This window comes from Aulonocara stuartgranti (genome assembly GCF_965226115.1).
Source record: "Aulonocara stuartgranti genome assembly, chromosome: 6".
Taxonomy (NCBI): Eukaryota; Metazoa; Chordata; class Actinopteri; order Cichliformes; family Cichlidae; genus Aulonocara; species Aulonocara stuartgranti.
In genome coordinates this window covers 4,747,898-4,769,627 of record NC_138944.1, presented here as the reverse complement: position 1 = coordinate 4,769,627, position 21,730 = coordinate 4,747,898, and the positions used below count along the sequence as shown (strand labels likewise).

Below are 21,730 nucleotides of genomic sequence, written 5' to 3'. Positions count from 1 at the left end.
TGTGTGACTTTACCCAGGGGCGGAGCGTGGGGGTGGCTTACTGGGCTTAAGCCCGGGTTGTTTTGTCAGAAGCCCGGGGTCTTTTGGAGTGTAATTTTTTCATAGTTAGATGTCTGGCTGACAACTGTATAAAACAAAAAGTACACACAATATTCGAAGCACATAGTGCACACTGTGGGAATTTACGACTGTGCGTGAATCCCCCCTGATATTGGTATGATCCGAGCTCAGGCACTAAGTGACTGAGCGAGGGGGCGGGGCAGCTGCTGCCTGTGTGCGCTGTTGGAGAAACGGAGCCAGCCATACTAAGGAGAGCTTAAGTTTGACCAGTTACCAAAGAAAATCATTCATACCGTACAAATAATGTAAATATGACGGTGCATCACGAAAGATTGATATCAAACTGATCACTTGACCAATATTACGTTACTCGCTCTTCAAGTGAATCAACAAATGGCGAAATGAAAAGCCGAACAAATGCTATTTTTTTAGAGTCTTAGCTTACGTGTGTTTATTTCATATTTTCAGTTCTTACCCTCCCCGACTAAATCGGTTTCAGTTATGTACTGAAATATAAGAATGGACATTAGAGGCTTCTTTCAAAGAAAAAACTCAGGTAAATGTTATTTTATATATTATGCTTTGTATGTTGTTCAGTATATTTCTATGCAAAACAAGAGGGATTTCAGTACACAGCAGGATATTCACATTTGTAACCAGATATTTACATACACTTTAGGGAGAAAACATAAAACATTTTTACTGTACAACATCAATTTAGAGTAAACTTTTGTTTTAGATAAATATTGAAATATCTTTTGAATTAGTTAAATGTCAGAATAAAGAGAGACAGAGCTGTCTATTTTTTATCACTTTGATCAAATTTAGGAGTACATATACACTAAGTTTATTGTTAATTAGTAAGAAACTCCAGACGATTCCATTCTGAGCTGAAGAAGCTTCTGATAGGTTAGTAGAGTCCATGTGAGTAAACTGGTGGCACAGCTGTGGATGCATATAAGGCAAAACACAGAGCCTGTTTCTTTGACATGGGAAAATCAAGAGATGTCAACCAAAACACCAGGAAAAGAACTGTGGAGCTCCATAAGTGTGGCTCAGTTTGAATACAATTTGGTGCCATTTGCAATTAAGAAATACAGATAGTTTCTCTCTTTACTCTTAAAGTTAACAAATATGTTTTTTATATTTATCAATCTAAAAAAATAAACATTTAGTCCGATTTGATGTTACAATTAAAAAGTGTTTTGATCTGAACAGTACATAAATATGTGGTTTCAACTGTATATTTGATGATTGTCAGCACAAAGAGGGAGAGAGAGGAACAGAGAGGGAGAGAGAGGAACAGAGAGGGAGAGAGAGGAACAGAACAGAGATGAACAAGAGCAGGTGAGACACACATGTTAGTCAAATGGTCATTTGCCAAAAGTATCACCGTATCATAGGTCCTCATGTATCTCGTACCTAGTGTTTCTTTTTAGGTTTGCTATTTTTCAAATTCTATATTTATTAAGTTATGCAGGCTTGTTCGCACAACAAGGATAAATAATTATATAAACTTTTCTCAATCTAAATATTGTACTTTGGTGGAATTAAAAAATAAGTGTAGTGCAGGTCTATGATGATTTTTAGTGCTACTATCATCTAGTTCTGATTCTGGTTCTGTCTTGGTTAAGTCCTCAGTAGTCCTGATTTTGAACTGTTGTAGTCCTGTTTTAATTCCGGATCAGTTCTGGGTCTGGTTGAATTGGGGTTTAGTCCCTGTGTCTTGATACAGCCCCGACTTTGTTCTGCCTTGCTGCTTAATTAAAAAACTAGTTTAAGATGTCCTGCACATGTGATATATATTTTTCCCTATATGAAGTCATTCTTTTTTGAACAAAACTCAAAACAGAGCCTATTAATCTTTCAGTCATTTCTAACCCCCCCCCCCCCCCCAAAAATAAATAAATAAAAAAAAATAAAAATAAAAATACCACATGCATACTACCCTTTAGGGCTAAGCCCCGGGTGTTTCAAATGTCTGGCTCCGCCTCTGACTTTACCGCTGTATACAACTATAGTGGATTTTAAATGAAAAATAAATCAAGCTGTGACTGAAGTTTTGAATTTCAGGTTAAATTCAGGGGGTTAATCAGAATATTACATTATCTGTTTAGAAATTACAGTAATTTTTTATGCATAGTTCTCCATGTTCAGAGACTCAAAAGTCCCTGGATAATTAACTTGACCAAGAACCAAGAACACTCTTGATTGTATCACTGTCGAGGTCTGCAATCACGAGATGCCTTCATAAATGTAAATCCAGACGGTTTAGAACAAGATGAAAACCACTAGTTACACTAGGAAACTGGAACAACAGGTTAGGAAAAGTATGAAGAAGGGGAGACACAGCTCATGATCTGAAACAGACGACATCATCCGTCAAACATGGTGGAGGCAACATTATGGCACAGGCCTGTACGACTGTCAGTGGAGCTGGCTCGCTGTTAATAATGTGACTGCTGATAGAAGCCACAAGATGAATTGTGAGGTATACGGAGTTATACTCCCTGCTCAGATTCAGCCAAATGTTGCAAAAAGGAGTGGACCCTTTACACTGCAAATAGATAATAACCCAAAACATATGGGAAAAGCAACATTTGGTTATGCCTAGCTGAGTGCTGGCAGGCACTGACTGCAAATGATTTTCTTCCAAACATTAAAAAGCAATCTTGATGTTGTAAAGGCTCACCTTTCAGCACATTCACTTCACCAGATGCACCTTGTTTCTTTTCCTCACCTTTGATTGGGTGTGGTGCTTGGCCTTAATTGCACTCACCTGTCACTCGTTATATAAGGACTGCACTCACCTACCCCTCACTCTTTCTTCACTCCCACATGGGGCGGCAGCTGAGGTGAGTTTCTCTTTGAGTCTCCTGAGTTCATGTATCATTTTGAGTTACTTAAATCGTACTTTATGTCCTTTTTAGAGAGAGCAGTCCATGTGTGTCTTTCTTTCCTTCCTTCTTTGCCTTATTGATTTGGAGAATAAAAGGAAAACCCTGAGAATAATTAGATGACTGCTTATTCTTATTCTAACCGGATGAGCCCATGATGCTGATTGCTTAAGCCCTGAACCTTCCTTCCTTCAAAACATGGTCCTCCGAGCCGGAGTGGTATTAGCGTCATGGATTCAAAGCAGCCATTGACTGAAGGTTTGAGAAGATCCATTCGTGATAGTCGACCTCCTGCCTACCTGCAGCAGTATGACGTTCAGTATCCTGGAGCTAGAAGAGCTACATGTAAGACAGAGAGTCAAACAGAATGCCAACATAGTGACAAAGACACACATGGGCTGCAGGATCCTGTCGGAGAGTCAGAAAGACAACCAGAGACATCCCCTGCTCCTTTACCCACCAATCAAGATGAGGTGATGAGGGAACTCCTGATGACAATGAGGGAGATTAGGCAATTCATGATTCAGTTATCTCCTCCCCATTCTCGCAGTTCCTCCAGATCTTCAATTCACACTGTCTCTGATGAAAGCAAATCCTCTGTTTGCGGTTTACAAGCAATTCCCCAAACACATCAGCAACATGAGCAGTTCCCAGTGATTGATCCAGCAACATGTCAATCACACTCTCAGCCCCCCCAGGTTAGCCGTCACTCTGGTGCAGTTCTGGCTGCTAGCCCTTCTTTCCCTAATTCAACAATATTAGATGCTGCAGTTCCTTCAAGTGGTTTGCCTAGACCAGTTTTTCCTACACCAGATGAGACTCCTTTTAATTTCCTGGCCACACCACTGCAAGGTCCCCACCAGATTTCATGTGTTCAACCTGCTGTTCCTCTAGATGAAGACCCTGCTCAACCTCTCGTTTGCATTCCGGAACCAAGGCAGCACCCTCCTGTAAAGCAGCAACCAGCTACATCTGATGGTTTGCATGCACAAAACCCTTCAGTACCCATTACTGCTAGTTCTAGTCACCCTGTTAGCACTAGAACACATGTGTATAAACTTGAGGGTCCTTCTTTCCCAGACCTTACCAGAGAAGATGAAATCCAGTATAGGCTGTTACGAATGGCCCTTACTAACCTGCTTGACCCTCATGACACAGAGCATTTCAAATATCATGTCCTTCTTGATCATCTGAAAGTAGACCAAGCTAAACGGTTAGCTATTTCCTTTTCCTATGCTCCTGACCCATACACTCAAGCCATCAAAGCTCTTGATGAGCGTTATGGGCAACCAAGACAGCTAGCATTGAAAGAACTACGGAATATACTGGAGCTTCCTCCTATCAGAGCAGGTGACGGTCGGACTCTGGATAATTTTGCTCTTCGTGTACAAGCTTTAGTTGGTTTGCTTAGCACTATGGGTGATCAAGGACGGACAGAACTAAATTGTGGCTCCCATGTCGATCGCCTACTTGAAAAGTTGCCCGCAGAGCATTCCAGTCGCTTCAAACGGCATATTTACAGGGAACAAGGAGATACGATGTATGACTTACCTTTGTTCTCATCCTGGTTGCAAATTGAATTCAAGTGTCAACCAAGAAAGGACAGTCCTGTTTCATCCTTTAACCAGCCACGACCTGCCCATAAGTACACCTCTCCACTCACAACAATATTACATGGGACAAATGCATCCGATCCTGTACAGGCAGCACAACCCATCATAATGACTAAGGCAAGATGTGCATATTGCTGCTCACCTGAACACCACATTAGCAAGTGCCCCGAGTTCATTAACAAGACAAAGGATGAGAAAATAAACTGGATAAGGAGAAACAAACGGTGCTGGCGTTGTGCTAGAACTCATCAGGCTGCGAAGTGTGATCTGAGGAAAGCATGTGCCACCTGCATGGAAAGACATCTACAGATCCTATGTGAGGTGAATCAGAGACCTAGAACTGAAACTAATCCTGTAGTGAGGACACTGTACTTTGATAGACCTAGCGATCGCCCTAGTGTCCTTTTAAAGGTTGTGAAAGTGCTCCTGCGTAATGGCAAAAGAACCCTGGAAACATATGCAATACTTGACGATGGCTCCCAACGTACCATGCTTCTGACATCTGCAGCTAAGCATCTCCACCTAACTGGGAAAGCTGAAAAATTATCACTCAGAACTGTCCATCAAGAAGTTGAAACCATTCAAGGTTCTTGTGTAAGTTTCCAGATTTCTCCCATCGCACATCCAGAGAAAACTTACACAATTAACAATGCCTTCGCTACAAGTCACTTAGCACTTTCAGACCACACCTACCCCGTATCCTCTCTTCAACGGAGATACAAGCATCTTCAAGGTATCCCATTAACCTTCATTAACAAAGCAGTTCCACTACTGCTCATAGGCTCTGATCATACCCACCTTATTACGCCTATTGCACCAGTTAGACATGGACCATTTGGATCTCCTGCAGCAGTCAAAACCCACTTAGGATGGACACTCCAAGGTCCAATCACAGACTTCCAACCCCAGAGCAGTTCCACGCATGCCCAATGTTTATTCACATCTTCCAGTTCAGGTTCAGGAGAACCGCTCCAGCACATCCTTGTGTCCGCTGATGGCTCTGAATTCATTCAGCCACCTCATACTCTACCATCAGCAGTACCTATGTCGTCACCGGCAGTGCCACTATCACCAGTTCCACCGCCTGTGGCTGCCATTCCGCCAGTGGTCAGGGCGCTGCCTGCTCCTGCATCACCTGGTCCTGCCTCTGCCAAGCCCCGTACATTGCCCCCAGCACCTGCAAAACTGCCCAACGGTCTGCAGGTCTGGGCCTGCCGCTGCATCCCACGCGGTTGGCATTTGGACCTGCTTTGCCGTCACCGCTGGTTACATGGTCGGCCCCCTGAACTGTCTAGCCTGCATTGTCGATCTCTAGGTCAACCCCCTGAACCTATATTAGACCTGTAGCATGTCTGATTCCTCTGCCCCCGCTTTGTGAAAAAGAGCATCTCTAATCCTTTGAACATATTTCTACTGAGAAATATGGGGGCGGCTGTTGTAAAGGCTCACCTTTCAGCACATTCACTTCACCAGATGCACCTTGTTTCTTTTCCTCACCTTTGATTGGGTGTGGTGCTTGGCCTTAATTGCACTCACCTGTCACTCGTTATATAAGGACTGCACTCACCTACCCCTCACTCTTTCTTCACTCCCACATGGGGCGGCAGCTGAGGTGAGTTTCTCTTTGAGTCGCCTGAGTTCATGTGTCATTTTGAGTTACTTAAATCGTACTTTATGTCCTTTTTAGAGAGCAGTCCATGTGTGTCTTTCTTTCCTTCCTTCTTTGCCTTATTGATTTGGAGAATAAAAGGAAAACCCTGAGAATAATTAGATGACTGCTTATTCTTATTCTAACCGGATGAGCCCATGATGCTGATTGCTTAAGCCCTGAACCTTCCTTCCTTCAAAACACTTGATAGTAAAAATCATGTTAGTTTGTCCAGTTATCACAGAGCCTCTAAAAATGGGTTTTATTGTACAAAAATAGGTCTAATTCCTAAACAGTTAATACCATTTTTAAACCTTTGCACTAAAGCTGAAACTCTGACAGAACAGAAATCAAGAAACATGGTGACCTGGAAACAGCAGTGAACACTTAGACACAAGGAGCACGCACAGCCAGGGAGACAACGACGTGACACAGCTGGATCTGAGTAACAGAACAGCCCTTTGACTAACCCGCAAAATAAAACAGGAAGTAACACGCACATCGAGACCCAGAAAAGGACACATAAGCTTGACATTAGGAAAGGGGACTAACAGACATGGAAGCAAGTGACAGACTGGGGAGACAAGGGATGAGACGCGAAGGAAATGGAAACTGGTAAGGCAGACCGAAGACAGACATGACGGAGACACAGAGAGGGGGGGAGTGAGGGACAAAACATGGGGACGAGACAAAGCCATGAAAGAAACCTAATAGCAAAACAAAACACCATGAAGTAAAAAATCTCAGAGACCCTCAAAAGACCAGACTGTACAAAGCTAAAACTCAAATCATCTTCCTAATGCAAAAGAAAGAATAATGAATTTACACAAAACTCGAAACCCCTTTGCGTCAATCTTTATTCACACTATTTGTTTATTTATTATTTGACATGTTTCTATTATATAGCGAGGCGCAATCATAAGCATTTTAAAGAGTTTTATTGGAAAAGAAGTCAAATTTAAACAACAACACAGTATTTATAGTGTTACACGTGCACTGACCATACGATAAAACATCCTCGTGACTTCATAGATCTGGAAGCAATTTGGTGATGACCAGTGCATGATGGGTCACCGTGTCATAAGTGGTTCAAAGTGATCAAATCACTATTTTGGATTCAACACCAGATCTTAATCTGATGCAGAATCGATGACCAGTGCTTAAGAAGCAGGAGATTTTGACCAATATTAGCACATTACTACATGTTTTGCATGTGATCTGTAAGGTTTCATGGTTTTCCACTGATAGAGTTAATGGAGCCAACAAATGTGCCAGCCAAGACCTGCACCTGGATAAACAGTGAATAAGAACGCTGTCCGGTAACAATGGATATAAATTATGCGCAAAGCAGTTAATATTTTGTGGGCGATTGTGGCTCCAGAGTTGGGAGTTCGTCTTGTAATCGGAAGGTTGCCGGTTCGAGCCCCGGCTTAGACAGCCTCGGTCGTTGCGTCCTTGGGCAAGACACTTCACCCGTTGCCTACTGGTGGTGGTGAGAGGGCCCGGTGGCGCCAGTGTCCGGCAGCCTCGCCTCTGTCAGTGCGCCCCAGGGTGGCTGTGGCTACAATGTAGCTGCCATCACCAGTGTGTGAATGTGTGGATGACTGAATGTGTAAAGCGCTTTGGGGTCCTTAGGGACTAGTAAAGCGCTATACAAATACAGGCCATTTACCAGGCCTTTTTTTTTTTTTTTGATAAACTGGATTATTAAAATAAATTACTTATTTTTTGTTTTTACTTCAGGAGGAAATATGGCTACAATAGCTTTTGGTTGCTTAGTAAACTGAAAAACTGAAAACTGAAACACCATAGGACACCTTTAATTATAGCAACAATCGCACCATCTGACTGTGTATGGTATTCATTGTTGCATTTTGCAAAAGGTAATGGAGGAGCCATTTGAGAAAATCCAGAAGGCTGGATAGATAGCCTCTAAAAAGGCAGGGTAAGGGAACTTGATAGTGTGGAAGGGATACGCCCTCTCTGCCACGCGATAGAACGTAGCGGTGCCGGCCTCACAATCCAACAGCACGCCGACACGCTTTGGATTTGGATTAGCAAGCACGGTCTCGCTGCTGTTATGCCAGACTGACAGGCCGACATCAAGCCACTCGACACACCAGGACTGGACGTTGCGGCCCAGTCGACTGGTGGGGCCTTTGCGGTCAATGCTGTTGTAAGCCAAGCCTATGCCAATGAAGTTAATGTTGGTCAGTCGCACTTCCCAGTAATGGCGTCCCGTAGAGAAACCCTTGGAGGCGAGCACCTGGGAGCAGACAGCAAAGCGTCCGGGGCAGTCGGGGTAGTTTATGTGCTCGTCTGACACGGAGGCCTTAGTGAAGTTCTCGGTCAGCGCGATGCGTTTATGGGCGGTGCTTGGATCGAAAGTGAGTTCTGTGGCGTCTGAAAGGGATAAAAGGAAAGACCATTTTATTTTAAAAAACAAACAGACACGGCTGCTGTTGCTGCATGAGCGGATGATGCCTGCTACACTTACATTTCAGAAGTTCACCTCTCTTTTCAGCTGTGCTTATGTCTGGGGGAATATCTGGAGCTTCTACAATTAAAGACAAAGTAAATCATTTGTGTTGCCATATTGGAAAATGGACATGGTTACTGTAAAACTGGAATTGTAGCTTGTGCCAAGTTGGGGTGTATTTACATGGTGATAGTGATGATTTTGTTTGCTTTCCACACAGCTGTCAGAGTTGCAATAAGTGAAATAAAGACATAGACCAAGTTTGTCATCAAGCTCAGAGATAACAGAAGATGAATGGCACCTGTTCTAAAGTCTGTTTGTGGTGCTGGGACTACATTAGCAACTCAGCATACAGTGCTCAAATCTGATGTCTGTCTACCTGGTTTCTGATTAGGTTCAGCTGCAGGAGAACAGTCTCTGGGTTCCTCTTTCACTCCATACTCCAGCAGGTTTTCCATTGAACGGGCGTTTTTCTTAATTCCCATAATGCCAGTGGACTCATTAGGCTTTGTTTTGGTTTCTAGAAAGTAGAGAAAGGCAGTGAAGTATTTATAACACTGAATATGCATAAATCAGATCTAAACACTGGCAGGGAAGACCCGACATTCTCCATATTTATTATATAGGTTCATTATTACATCTTCATCAGGACTGTGTGTGGAAAAACAGAGTTCATTACCAGTAAGAATTGACACAGATGTGACACAGGAAAAGATATGGCACTGAAACAATTCTTCACATCGTCACTGTGAACCGAGTCATAACAGATGTTTGCGCACAGCTGCACAAGCAGAGGAAAAAAGCTTTTTAAACCTTTCTTTGGGTTTATGCAGTTTTTATGTCCTGATGACATTAAAATTACAATAATGGATCTCTCCCAGTTTATTTTGTGCAGGGCTTTAAAATAGACTTGCTTCTAGAACCGACCACCACCAAAACGTTTGACTTGGATTCTGTATATGGTGTCATCCTCTATTAGAAGTCCTGGAAACAAACTGTCGAGGGACTGTGTGCTATCTATTGGTTCATTAAAAAAAATAAAAATCACATGTTCCTTACTTCGAGTTCTTTTCTTTTTGGCTGTTTGGGCTTGAGGACCTGGACTGTTGGACTCGTGGAGTCTGGGCTGAGCAGGAGAGCACTCCACTTCTGAAAAAGCATTAAAAAAAAGAAAAAAAGATTAGAAGCATTTTATTCTTTAATTTTTTTAATTTTTTATTTGTTGCATGTGTTGCATTTAAATGACTTTCTTTCCTGAGAAGAACATACCCAACTCTGGCTGAGCTCCGGTACTTTCAGGTCTTGCTGGTCCTGAGACAGGAGCTGCAGTTTGACCTGTGTAGGGTAAACGGTTGCATTTAAACAGCACTTTACTTCTTGTTCGTGGGACTAGTGTACCCTGCCCAGTGTATGGTTACTGGGGCCCCACCTGGGAGGCAGCCCTGAGAGGGAGCTTGACAGAGAGTGGCTGCTGGCTGGGCCATTGGGCCTTTCCAGGTGCAGCCCAAAAAGCTACATGGGCCCACCCTCCTGAACCTGAGTGGTGTTCTGTTATTGGACCTCTTTGCAAATCAGTTTGTCCATAACGAACACCATGTTTGAAAATATGGATGTCCTGAATGGACCATGTTTTGCACCTCCATAGTATTTGGTAGTGATGGGCAGATGAAGCCCCATGAAGCACTGGAGCTTTTCATCCAATTGGTTCACCCCAACGCGAAGCTTCATGAAGCTTCATTTGCTCTAGCAGGACACCTACTGGACGTAAAAATAATAGCTGGCATGAATTTGAAGAGTGTGGCATTTTGCACACAGCCTGTAAATGTCAACAACAAAAGGAGTGTGTAAAACATGTATATTGTAGTGATGGCAGTATACTGTGTATATTTATGCTGGCAGTATGGAAAATGATTATTTGCAGCAAAGTTCGAACCGCTTCATGAACCAGTCACGTGGTACAGCCGGGCAGCGAGGCTTCGGACGTCATCATTTTCAGCTCCTCCCATAAATGAAGCAAGCCTCGATACGCGCTTCGCGGAAACGCCCCCTCCATTACTCGACACACGCTCCGAAGCCTCGATACAGAACGTCCCATCACTAGTATTTGGCAAGGATGCCTGTTGGGTGAGGTGTTTTGGGCATGTCCCAGCAGAGGGAGGCCCCGGGGCAGACCCAGGACATGCTGAGGAGATTACATCTCTTGGCTGGCCTGGGAATGTCTGTGTCACCTGGATTAGCTGGAGGAGGTGACTGAGGAGAGGGAGGACTAGATTTCGGATCCTTGAAGAAAAAAAATCATAACCCTTTATCACAAAGTCTTCAATCTTTCCTTTGTTTGCCAACATATTAAACATGACACAAACTCACCAAATTGCACCAGTGCTAGTGTTAATTTCTGCAACAAAATTTGAACAAAACCTGCTAATGCATGCCTGCACACAGACCTGCTTTAAATAATAGTAATCTGGCCTCAGTGGGCTGTTTAAGCATCTCCATCAGAGTCTCCCTCAGGGCTGCCGCAAAGCTCTGCATCGCTATCATCTTCTTGGAGTCCAGATTGATTGGAGGCACTTTAGGCTCAATCTTTACAACTTTGGGCAATTCAAATGAAGCCTGTGAGGAACAAGAGACAGGGAACGCTGTTTATTGTGACATGATTTTTAATCCCTAATTATTTATCTAGTACCATAAATGCTCTGTCTTGTTCTTCAGTTTAAGTTTTCCACCCTTTTCTTCTTTCCTGCTTCACATTCCTGTGATAATGTTTGACTCACCTGCAGAAAAGCCATAGACTGGGATTGACTCAGCAGCCTGTTGATATCTTCTCTGGCTTTCCCCATCTTATTACAGTTTTCATCTAGCTTCTTCATGAGATCCCGAAGTTTCATCTGACCGAGCTCCAGCTCACGGTCCACCTCATTTTGGGCCTCACGTTCATCTTGAGTCAAGATGTCCCTCATCTGCTGATAGACAGCTGCGAGCGCCGTCTTTCTTTTGTTTGCTCCATCCTGGAACAGAATAAATACAGACACAATAAAATATGAAAATAATGAGGTTTTATCAGTGCATTTACACATGTGTCGCTGATTAAATTATATGACAAGTAATCTATGGAAATTACCTTCAGCTTGCTCTGCATGGTATTTATTTGAAACACAACAGTTTCAGTCTTCTCCATTTTCTCATTCAGCAAACCCAACTTGTCTCTGAGGTCAGACTATAAGAACAGACACAGAACAGCTTCAGCGCACAAATTTCATACAGACACTGCTCAGTGGGCCTGCAGAAGATTGCAAGTAACACTTACATACTTGTTAAACTTCATTTACAATGAGATCAGTGTTATCTGTAGAAAGTGACGCCTTGAATAAAGACGTGTGTTTAGATGCTGAGGGGAAAAAAGATCCATTACCCTAAACTAGGAGTGTCAATAATACAACCTGAGGACTGAACTAGGCTTCAAAGAATCTGTTATCAGGTGCATATTAGGGGATAATATGCACCTGTCGATCACTGTGTTTAACATTTGCTCTCCTGGACTTAACTCGAAAAACCTGGAAGGACTCTGTTCTCATATATTGCTATGTCCATTCCAAATAAAGATATAATTTAAAAAAAATAATTTTGGTACTTGAGACCCTCCATAATGCTGGTTTGTGTGATAGCATTGTTTCACATGCTACATTTCTATGAATAAGCTGATTGTTGTTATTGTGTAAAGTTAGTGATTGCAAGAAAGTCTTATCTGTTGTAATTTAGTGTGATAACATGTGCACCTGTGCTGACAAGCTTTATGTTTCAGAGCGGCACTTGAGTGAATTCCTGGGTCCACTAGGGCCGTGCTGATCCACAAACAAGAGATTTAATACAAGTTAGCTCTGATTCTGTGTCTATCCTGCTCTTATCTGCTTCTATCCCATGGTTAACATTACATTTTATTGTGGTTTAACTGTAATACTTCATCTGAAAGATGCTGAATTATTGAAAGAGATGTTTATATTATTTCCTACTTGCATCAGTTTCAGAAGCACATTTCTACTCACCAGCAAGGTTGTGTGCTTAATGTGTGGCAGCGATAAATAAAGTTCTGCGATACAGTGACATCATCTCATGTCTCTGATCGGACATTAATACACGGGGACAGGATTGAACCACATTCCAGAGATAGTGGGCTATCGTGTCTGCTGTAACAGGATCCATTCTGACTGGTGGATGGATTTACAAAGTGTAAAAGCTACTGAGAAGTAAAAAAAAACTTGTTCTTTTTACTGTTTTCTCAGCAGGGAGCCCTTTGCTTATACCATCCCATGTCATAAGAGTCATTGCTTAAACTCTCAATCTTAGCCAGAAGTCTAAATTATGGTCAGTTTTGCAGCTATCTTACTGATAAAGACCCATGGCTTGCAATACTACACTAAGAGAAAACAATAAACCCAAGCAGCCGTGCCAAGATATGCTTGAAGATGCAAGGACAATGAAGATAAGGAGATAATGAAGGTAGATGAGGTTAAATACCTGGGATCAACCATCCAATGCAATAGACCGTGCACAAGTGAGGTGAAGAAGTGAGTGCATGAATGGTGGTTGAAGAGGAGAGTCAGGAGAGAATTTGTGATAAAAGGCAGTGAGACCTGCTATGATGTATTTAGAGAAGGTTTGAACTGACAAGAAGGCAAGAAGGCTGAGCTGGAGGCTGCAGACTTGGAGATAAAGAGTTTTATGTTGTTTTCATATTTTCCTGCATCATTGTTATGCATTTTATTTATTTTAGTGGCATTTTACATTGTTAAGCACTTTGTGCAGCATGGACTGTTGGTAATGTGCTACATGAATAAACTTGACCTTGACCTTGACAAACAGTGCTGCAAGGATGAATTTAGAATTTACTATAATAAGCTTGTCCTAGTTTGAAAACAGTTGCACAGCCAATCACTACAGGCTTGAACCTGTTTAATGTATAAAAACTGCTCGTGTGAGGAGCGGTGTGTGAAAGTGACATTTTCTTCTATTATGTCAAATTACAGACAGGTGAAGCACATGACTGAGCACCACCTTAAGCTGACAACCAACAAGAGCAAATGGAAAGAGGAACAGCGCTCTACTCCACTGAACACACAGGGAGGGGTGCTACTGTCATAGAGCCCTGCTCGCACTTTGAACGCGTTGTCTGCTAAAAGCTGACAACGCAGTAGGGTGTGATCAACTGACTTACCCGTGGGGATTATGCAACAACTAAATGATTCATTCTGATTCATATGCAAGATTGTCATATTTTGACCATAAATAATAATAATAATAATAACCGTTTCCCATCATAAATGTGTAAACCAGTATCATTGTAAAGTGTGTCCATTTCACTCTTTGGAGAGCTAATAAAATGTAAAAGGTGGACCGGTATGTCTACTGTACGCTTTGACCTTATATCAGGCGGCTTATATCAGGAAGGATACTAAAACGTCGTACAAGGTAATTTCTGGCATTGGAATGTTGATTAGAGGAGCCATTGATTATGACCTGAGAAGGGGAAAGCTAAAGACAGGCCCCTCCTTTAATATGAAGTACAAGTCTAACCTAAATTTACTGGCTGCTAGCATTTGGACACATTTTAGAATTAACCATTAAGTTCCGATTTTCATTCATTGTGACCACAAACTGTACATAAAACTCTAATATTATCCTGAATATAAGGAACTGCCAGGTGAATACTAACAGACACACCTCTTTCAGGTTCCTCTGCTCCTCCGGACTTATGAAGGAGCATCCTTTGTGGACCTGTTGAAGGCAAAAGCTGCAGATCAGACGGTCATGCTGGCTGCAGAAGAACTCCTTCAGCTTGTGGTGGTCGGAGCAGATGCGCTCCAACAGGTCCCCGACAGGCTCGCTCAGCTGGTGGGGACGGAAAATGGGGTTTTCCCGGTGAGGGCGCAGGTGCTCCTCACAGTAAGACGCCATGCAGGTGAGGCAGGTCTTCGACGCCTCTGTTTCCATGCAGGTATCACAGCGAATGATCTCCTTTTTCTTCACTTGGCTCTCCTCTGCAGTCAGGTTGTCTTCGCTCTTGCTCGATCTCACTTTAAAGGTCTCCACGACGGCGGTGAGGACCGTGTTTTTCTTCAGCTCGGGTCTGGTGGCGAACAGGGTCCGACACTGAGGGCAGCTGTACGACTCCTTCCATGTGGCGAGCAGGCAGTCCTGGCAGAAGTTGTGTCCGCAGGGGATGGTCACCGGACAGTCAAAGGTGCTCAGACAGATGCTGCAGGTCAGCTCATCCTCCAGACTCATGATAGAAAACTGAGACTCGTCCACTTCGGCCATGATGGGACTGACGCGAATGAAGCTGCGAGGCACAAACGAAACTTATCATTACATCAGATAATCAACGAAGGCCAACCCCTCTGGAAGTTAAACAACGGCAAACGCACTCGCACCAAAACTCAGAACTACGGAAGAGGATTAGGGCCACTGGAAAAAAAAAAATCTGACTTTTTTCTCAGAATTCAGAGAAAAAAGTCAGAATTTTTTTTTTCCAGTGGCCCTAATCCTCTTCTGTACTACGAGAACAGTCATTTTACTGCAGTAAAGTTCATGACGTTGCACATAAATAACCATAAATAACAATACTTGTTGTATTGTTTACAATGTGTGCAATCCGTGCTTATTGTGCCTTGGGGTTTACCGTAGTGGCAGTGGGGGGCGTGTGTATTACGGAATTATTATGGAAGTGGACGTGTGTCATTATTATGTTTACGGTAACAGGATTTATGACAAAGTCACCACAACATCTGCCTGAATATTTATTTTTTCATAAACACAGATTCAACCTGAACAATGAATAAATGAATAGACAGATATATTAACTTATTTGATATCCTGTTTTAGGGCGCTGTCAAAGAAATCAAGCATTAGGAAAGAAAATGAAAGCTCTTTATGTTTAATCATTTTTAACATTTGATTGTTAATTACATTATTTAATTTAATATATAAATACAAGGAACAGGCTATGAATGCATACAGGGGTGGGGAACTCGAGGCCTCCAGGGCCTGTTTCCTGCAGGTTTTAGTTAACACCCTGGGTCAACACACCTGAATCAAGTGATTAGCTCATTACCAGGCCTCTGGAGAACTTTAAGACACGTTGAGAAGATCATTTAAATCAGCTGTGTTGGATCAAGGACACATCTAAAACCTACAGGACACTGGCCCTGCATCACACGCTGAAAGACAGCCAGCTGAGTTTTAACTGATGACTTCTCCAGCTCTTTTATATCTTTATTTATGCAGTTTTTTTTGCTTACATATTTAAGATCTTCCAGAATACTGCTGTGATAATAACCCCATTAGCTGAAAAAGCTTTAATGTTTAAATGACTAAAGAGATCATTAGTTATATTCATACAATCTTGGAGAAAAACTGGATGGTGGAAGGATGGGAAAACAAATATACTTCAGATGAGTACTTTTTAAAGTACTTTTAGTTGTTAACACACAGAGACTTGAAGCCTGGAGAGGTGGAGGTATGCCCGGGAGTGGAGTGTGATGAAAGTTAGTAGTAGCAATACGGTATACATGTGTGTGAATGAGAGGGAGACAGATGTAACAATGAAGATGCAACGAGTCAAAATAGTGAAGGCGGATGAGTTTAAATACCTGGGGTAAACCATCTACAGCAGCAGATAGGGCATAAGAGGGGTGAGGACAGGGTGGAGTGGGAGGAGATGAGTGTCAGGGTGATTTGTATGAATGATAAAAGCTAGAGTGAAAGGGAAGGTTTTAAATATGGTAGTGAGACCTGCAGTGATGGGTCTGGGCTGGAAACAGTGGCACTGACAAAAAAGATAAGCCGAAGGTGGCAGAGGTGAAGATGCTAAGATTTTAAGTTTGCGTGAGCACAACTGAAGGATTAGTAATTAATACATCAGCGAGACAGCTGAGGTTGAGTGTTTTGTAGTCAAAGTTAGAGAGATAAGCGTGTGTGTCAGAGGAAGGATGGTGTATATTGGATAAAGGATGTTGGATATGGAGCTACTAGGCAGGTAAAGAATATATAACACAGGTTGAGTGTTTATAATGAATAACAGGATCAATTAAACAGCAGCTTAAATACATTTGAGAAGTATTCAAGGTGACAATAGACAAATAATAGTGTTTAATAATATAAAGGTTAGTTATGAAAATCATGACAGGAAAGGGAAAGATTGCGTTATGACAAAGTGGATATCCAAACTGAAGATAATTCTCTGTCTAAATGTCTTAAAAATTTTATTTAAAATTTGTAAAATTCACATTTATATACATTGTGCAAAAAAAGCAGCTGTTGTCAGAACTTTGCCTTAATCAGCGCCATATAATCCACAGTCTGGCATCCATAACAGGGCAGCATTAATCAGCTGCTCTTCCTGGCAGCCTCAGGTCTAACATCTGAACTAGACATGAGATGTGGGCGGGTGATGTCGATATGTGGCAGCAAAAGAGCAAAATTCTTTGACCTGCATCTTATTTGGCTTAAAGTGTCTTTAAAAGAAACAAAGCCATTTGAGAATCAGAAAAACCCTTTATTAGCAATATTCACTGGTTAACTTGCAATGCAGTTTTTGATTATGCAATATAGCAATTCAAGAGAATACAGCATGAACACCTTAAATATAATGTACTAACAAGCACTTTTTCAAAGACAGTAAGAGCACAAGATGGTTAACCACTGAAGCGTTACAGAAACACACGTACTGCTACACTTCTGTGTGATGCAAAGACTACAGTTAAGCTGACATTCACTAATTTACACAGAACAAATCATCTCAGTCCTGGAGTCTGCTTAAACTCGAAAAGTACTACAGGAAGTTAAAAAAAAAATGTTTTGATTAATTGTATACACCACTATTATGTGATTTCAACGTAAGGTAGTAAGAGTACACAAGTGTCACCACGGTCCAGGAAAGGTATTGATAGTTTCTTAAACCCTTCTATGCTTTCTCCACTGTGATAAGCTGATTGCACCACACAGGATCAGATCCAGTACACCAATATCAGTGTACAACCTAAAATTATACTTAGTTTATGGATTGCACACTGTTTGTGTGAACCTTTCCTTGCTTATCACTCAGTCTGAACAAAAGTGTCTTTTGAACCTTTTAAATATAGTAAAGTTTGTTCTTTTTGACAAAGTTGGACAAAGTTAGGAGCTGTGACTGAACCACAAACTTCACTGTTAAAGCACACCGAAGATGTTCAACACTTAGTCTCATTTCTATAAGATGCACGTCTGACTCTTAAAGTGATCACTATATTAAACACTTTAACACCTGGTGGACTGGAGTATGCCACATCAGGAAGAGAGTCGTTGTTCTTACAGGCCGGAGTAAACTTTGCTACAACAAATAATTTACCCCTTTGAAACCGTACGTTTTGCTACATTTCCTCCACCTTTTTAAAGCCAACAAGGTTTTCTGATGGCTTGTTAGTTTAGTATGCCTACCATAGAAAAACGTGTATAGCATTTTATTTCTATGGGGCATCCCATGCAAGCATGATATCCCAAGATCAAATCCAGGATCTGATCAGCTGCAGATAATCGGTGACTCTTGCCATAAAAACAACCCAAATACAAAAGAGGAGAGAGACTTTCAGAACATGATGAAAACAGAGGAAACATGGCTTCTGTTCCCATCAGTTGAAAGAAGTGAGCATTTGGAGCTGGGTGATACAAGCTACAGCATAGATTCTCTTATGCTGATAAAATTTCCATGACATGTGCGGTGCTTGTGCACATTAAGCAGCCAATCATGTCACAGAAACATATTTTAGAAACTGACAAATGGAAGTCACTCTAGCTTCATATCAATCTTCAGATGTCAGGTATATACAAATAATTTCTTCGTTTACAGTTTGGACAGATTTGAGCATTTTTGTAACGTAACGCTGAGGCAAATCTTTAAAGTCACCACACATTGTTCATATCATGAAAAACTGCTGCATCACCCAGTCTTAGAACCTCAGTTCCCACACTCTAAAACAAAGTCTCCACATGCAGAATTGATATCGAAACACTACGCAAACATGTGCTTCACAGGTAGACTCCCTGCTTGATCCAGCTGTAGTCACATCTGTTCAACAGTGCACGATACATAACCTGCACAGGACACACACTGTATGTGTGTGTTCTGCAAGAACTGCAGAAAAAGCAGGAAATAAATAAACTCTCCGAAAAATAAAAACACCACAAGGAAACCCTGACACCATTGAAAGTGAAATTATTGTATACATTAAAAAAAACAACATACATTTATATGGTTTTTAATCTTTTGAGTTTAGGTCTGATGTTTTTTTTCTATCCTGCTTTCTCTCGACACCAAGACATTTCATTTTGACTTGATGCAGTTTTAAAAGCAAACTTTGTTTTTAAATACTTTTCCTAAAGTGACTTGAACACATATTTGCTTCACAGTCACTAGAAAAATACAGGATATAGTGCATTACCTGCGTTTTGAGACAAATTCATTTAAATGAATCAGCTGCTGAATATCACATCCAGCACAGATAATAAAAGTTAATAACATCAGATATGACATGCTATTAACTCTTGATACCCACTTCGGTTGTTTGCGTAACTCTGTCTACTAGTACTGTCAGACAGGACCGAGAAACCGCTGCCATATATTCCTCAGATCTTACAGACGTTATTAGCAGAAAGCACTACTAATCAGGACATTCACATTCTGAGTCTCAAATCGAGCATTTCTGTTCTCCCACTTGCCATTTTGAGATCGGCAAGTACAGCTACACGCATTGCACAGCAAGTATTTGGATGCACACGTGTAGCTGAACGTTTTATTACCCTCAAATACCACCAAGAAATTATCACTCAGTAGCAGGAGAGTGCATTGACAGCACTGATTGCAACAAGAATGCTTTGCTGCCTAACTTAGGCATTAACATTACGTGCTGTGGCAATGTCATCGTTATTGTAAACGGGTGGATGGTCATGGGGCGGTCAGAGGTTCAAAAAAAGTTGGAAACGGCCCCAAGATTTGGCAACTAGAGCAACAGTACATCAGGAATGTCAAACTCATTTCCCACTGTGAGCCACATACAGACCACTTTGATCTTAAGTGGGCTGAACCTGTGAAACTCCCAGTTCTGTCAGTATAAAGATGCAGTTTCAAAAGCACATCTCTTTTTCTACATCATAAGGAAGTCCTGCTGCAGCAAACAACAGAAATCTGTCAGCATGTCTCTGGGCTTAAAATGAAAATTAATAAATGTGTATAATTACAGGACGGCGCTCATTGCTCACTGCCCAGACTGTAATTATAAAACAGAATATTTTTTATTAATTCACAGAAAATGCATTTTTTTTTTATGTGGACCCATTGTAAAAATAATTACATTTCTACTCATGTCTATCAGTTACCCATGTACTTTGATGTAGATGAATCGGCATGGGGAAGGTCTATACCCGCAGCAAAAGCTGTAAAACCTATGAAAATACAGTTAAGAGTCCAAAATATTTGCCCTTCTTCACATTTTCCAAAGTGGGCCAGTTTGGAATCTTTGTTTGGCCAATCCTAGCCCACGGGCCTCATGTTTGACACCCCTGATGTACATGAAAAGCAGTAACAGAAATCTCTATGAGACAGTGATATTTAACCTGATCAAACGTCAATAAAGATGCTAATCAGTTGTGTAAAGACAACATTTTCCTCTTCAACAACAGCTGAACAAATAGTTCCCAGAGAGCAGCTATAATCGGTCCTGATGTGAAAAATATCGTGGTTCAACTTTTTGGTGTTTAAAACATTCAAAAAATTATTGCTAACTAATTACTTTTTCTAATCAATCTTTTTTTGTTCCTCCATTTAAATAATTGTATATAATTTTATGTAGATTAAGTCTGTAATAACGAGCGATTGATTAAAGGTGCCCTGTGGAGCTTCTAACTACTGTCAGCACTGATGCATAGAATTTATGATGCCTCAATTTAGTTTCATGGTTATTTACTGAACCAGTTCATGAATCCAACAAGCAAAAAAAAAAAAAAAAAAAAAATGCAGCGACCAACACCTACACATGCAGTTAAGTAGAAGGCAGCTTGTTAACCATAATAATTAGCTTGTTAATTACATAATGCATTTTAATAAATTAGCTTTGCAAAATTTCTTTCCTGCACTTTTAGACCTAAAAAAAATTTAATGAATATTCTACAGTTACATAGTGACAATAAGTGACGTGTTTACAAGAAAACTCCACTGGGCACCTTTAACAAAGAGCCGACTGGCTGACTGCAAACTCATTGCTGCAGCTTGCACAAAGTAATGAAGGAGCCACTCGAGAAAATCCAGAAGGCTGGATAGACAGCCTGAGCGAAGGGGAACATGAAGGAGTGGAAGGGATACGCCCTGTCAGCCACGTTGTAGAATGTAGCAGTGCCGGCCTCGCAATCCAACAGCACGCCTACGCGCTTTGGATTTGGATTAGCAAGCACGGTCTCGCTGCTGTTATGCCAGACTGACAACTTGACATTAAACCACTCGACGCACCAGGACTGGGCGTTGCGGCCCAGTCGACTGGTGGGGCCTTTGCGGTCGATGCTGTTGTAAGCCAAGCCTATGCCAACGAAGTTACTGCTGCTCAGTCGCACTTCCCAGTAATGGCGCCCTGTAGAGAAACCCTTGGAGGCGAGCACCTGGGAGCAGACAGCAAAGCGTTCGGGGCAGTCGGGGTAGTTTATGTGATCGTCTGACACCGAGGCCTTAGTGAAGTTCTCAGTCAGCGCGATGCGTTTATGGGCGGTCCTTTGATTGAAGGTGAGTACTGTGCCATCTGGAACGGACAAAAAGAAAGATCATTTCACAACAGCCACAGCTGCTGTTACCACATGATGGGAAGACACCTGCTACACTTACATTTCAGTAGTTCACTTCTCTTTTCAGCTGTGCTTATGTCTGGGGGAATATCTGTAGTTTCTACAATTAAAGACAAATGCGATTAGATCTCAAACAACAGGAACAGGCTCCCATAAACTAGTCCATTTCTGAGCT

The 21,730-nt window shown here is 41.7% G+C and overlaps 2 protein-coding genes and 2 long non-coding RNA genes across 9 annotated transcripts in view; 2 read left to right on the top strand and 2 right to left on the bottom strand.

The window, feature by feature from the left end:
* The first annotated feature begins 22 nt into the window (after window positions 1-22).
* On the top strand, window positions 23-14,510 carry LOC309708715. 4 transcript variants are annotated; one of them, XR_014277317.1, is made up of 4 exons: window positions 23-365; window positions 529-616; window positions 1,322-1,407; window positions 13,722-14,408. It is a non-coding gene; the product is annotated as an uncharacterized lncRNA (long non-coding RNA). The 4 variants fall into 4 exon arrangements; XR_014277316.1 differs by lacking the exon at window positions 13,722-14,408 and adding an exon at window positions 14,425-14,510 and having other exon boundaries at window positions 23-616; XR_014277318.1 differs by having other exon boundaries at window positions 23-616.
* Window positions 7,140-15,127, bottom strand: LOC309708714 (E3 ubiquitin/ISG15 ligase TRIM25-like). Its single transcript, XM_082536974.1, has 9 exons — window positions 14,416-15,127; window positions 11,819-11,914; window positions 11,472-11,705; window positions 11,142-11,310; window positions 9,967-10,032; window positions 9,757-9,846; window positions 9,077-9,217; window positions 8,716-8,775; window positions 7,140-8,621 (listed from the first exon to the last, which is right to left on the bottom strand). Exons 1-9 carry the CDS (start codon window positions 15,010-15,012, stop codon window positions 8,080-8,082), a joined length of 1,995 nt encoding a protein of 664 aa, XP_082393100.1. The 5' UTR covers window positions 15,013-15,127; the 3' UTR covers window positions 7,140-8,079.
* Window positions 14,845-21,730, top strand: part of LOC309708717 — an 11,643-nt gene continuing 4,757 nt past the window's right edge. The window contains exon 1 of the long non-coding RNA XR_014277321.1: window positions 14,845-14,935. This is a non-coding gene — a long non-coding RNA (uncharacterized lncRNA). The remainder of the gene's footprint in view (window positions 14,936-21,730) is intronic.
* LOC309708713 (E3 ubiquitin/ISG15 ligase TRIM25-like) overlaps window positions 17,228-21,730 on the bottom strand; it is an 18,490-nt gene continuing 13,987 nt past the window's right edge. For all 3 annotated transcript variants that reach the window (XM_082536972.1, XM_082536971.1, XM_082536973.1), the window contains 2 exons: window positions 21,596-21,655; window positions 17,228-21,512 (listed from right to left, as the gene is read on the bottom strand). In XM_082536972.1, coding sequence (XP_082393098.1) covers window positions 20,980-21,512; window positions 21,596-21,655 — 593 coding nt within the window. In that variant the 3' untranslated portion in view covers window positions 17,228-20,979. The remainder of the gene's footprint in view (window positions 21,513-21,595; window positions 21,656-21,730) is intronic.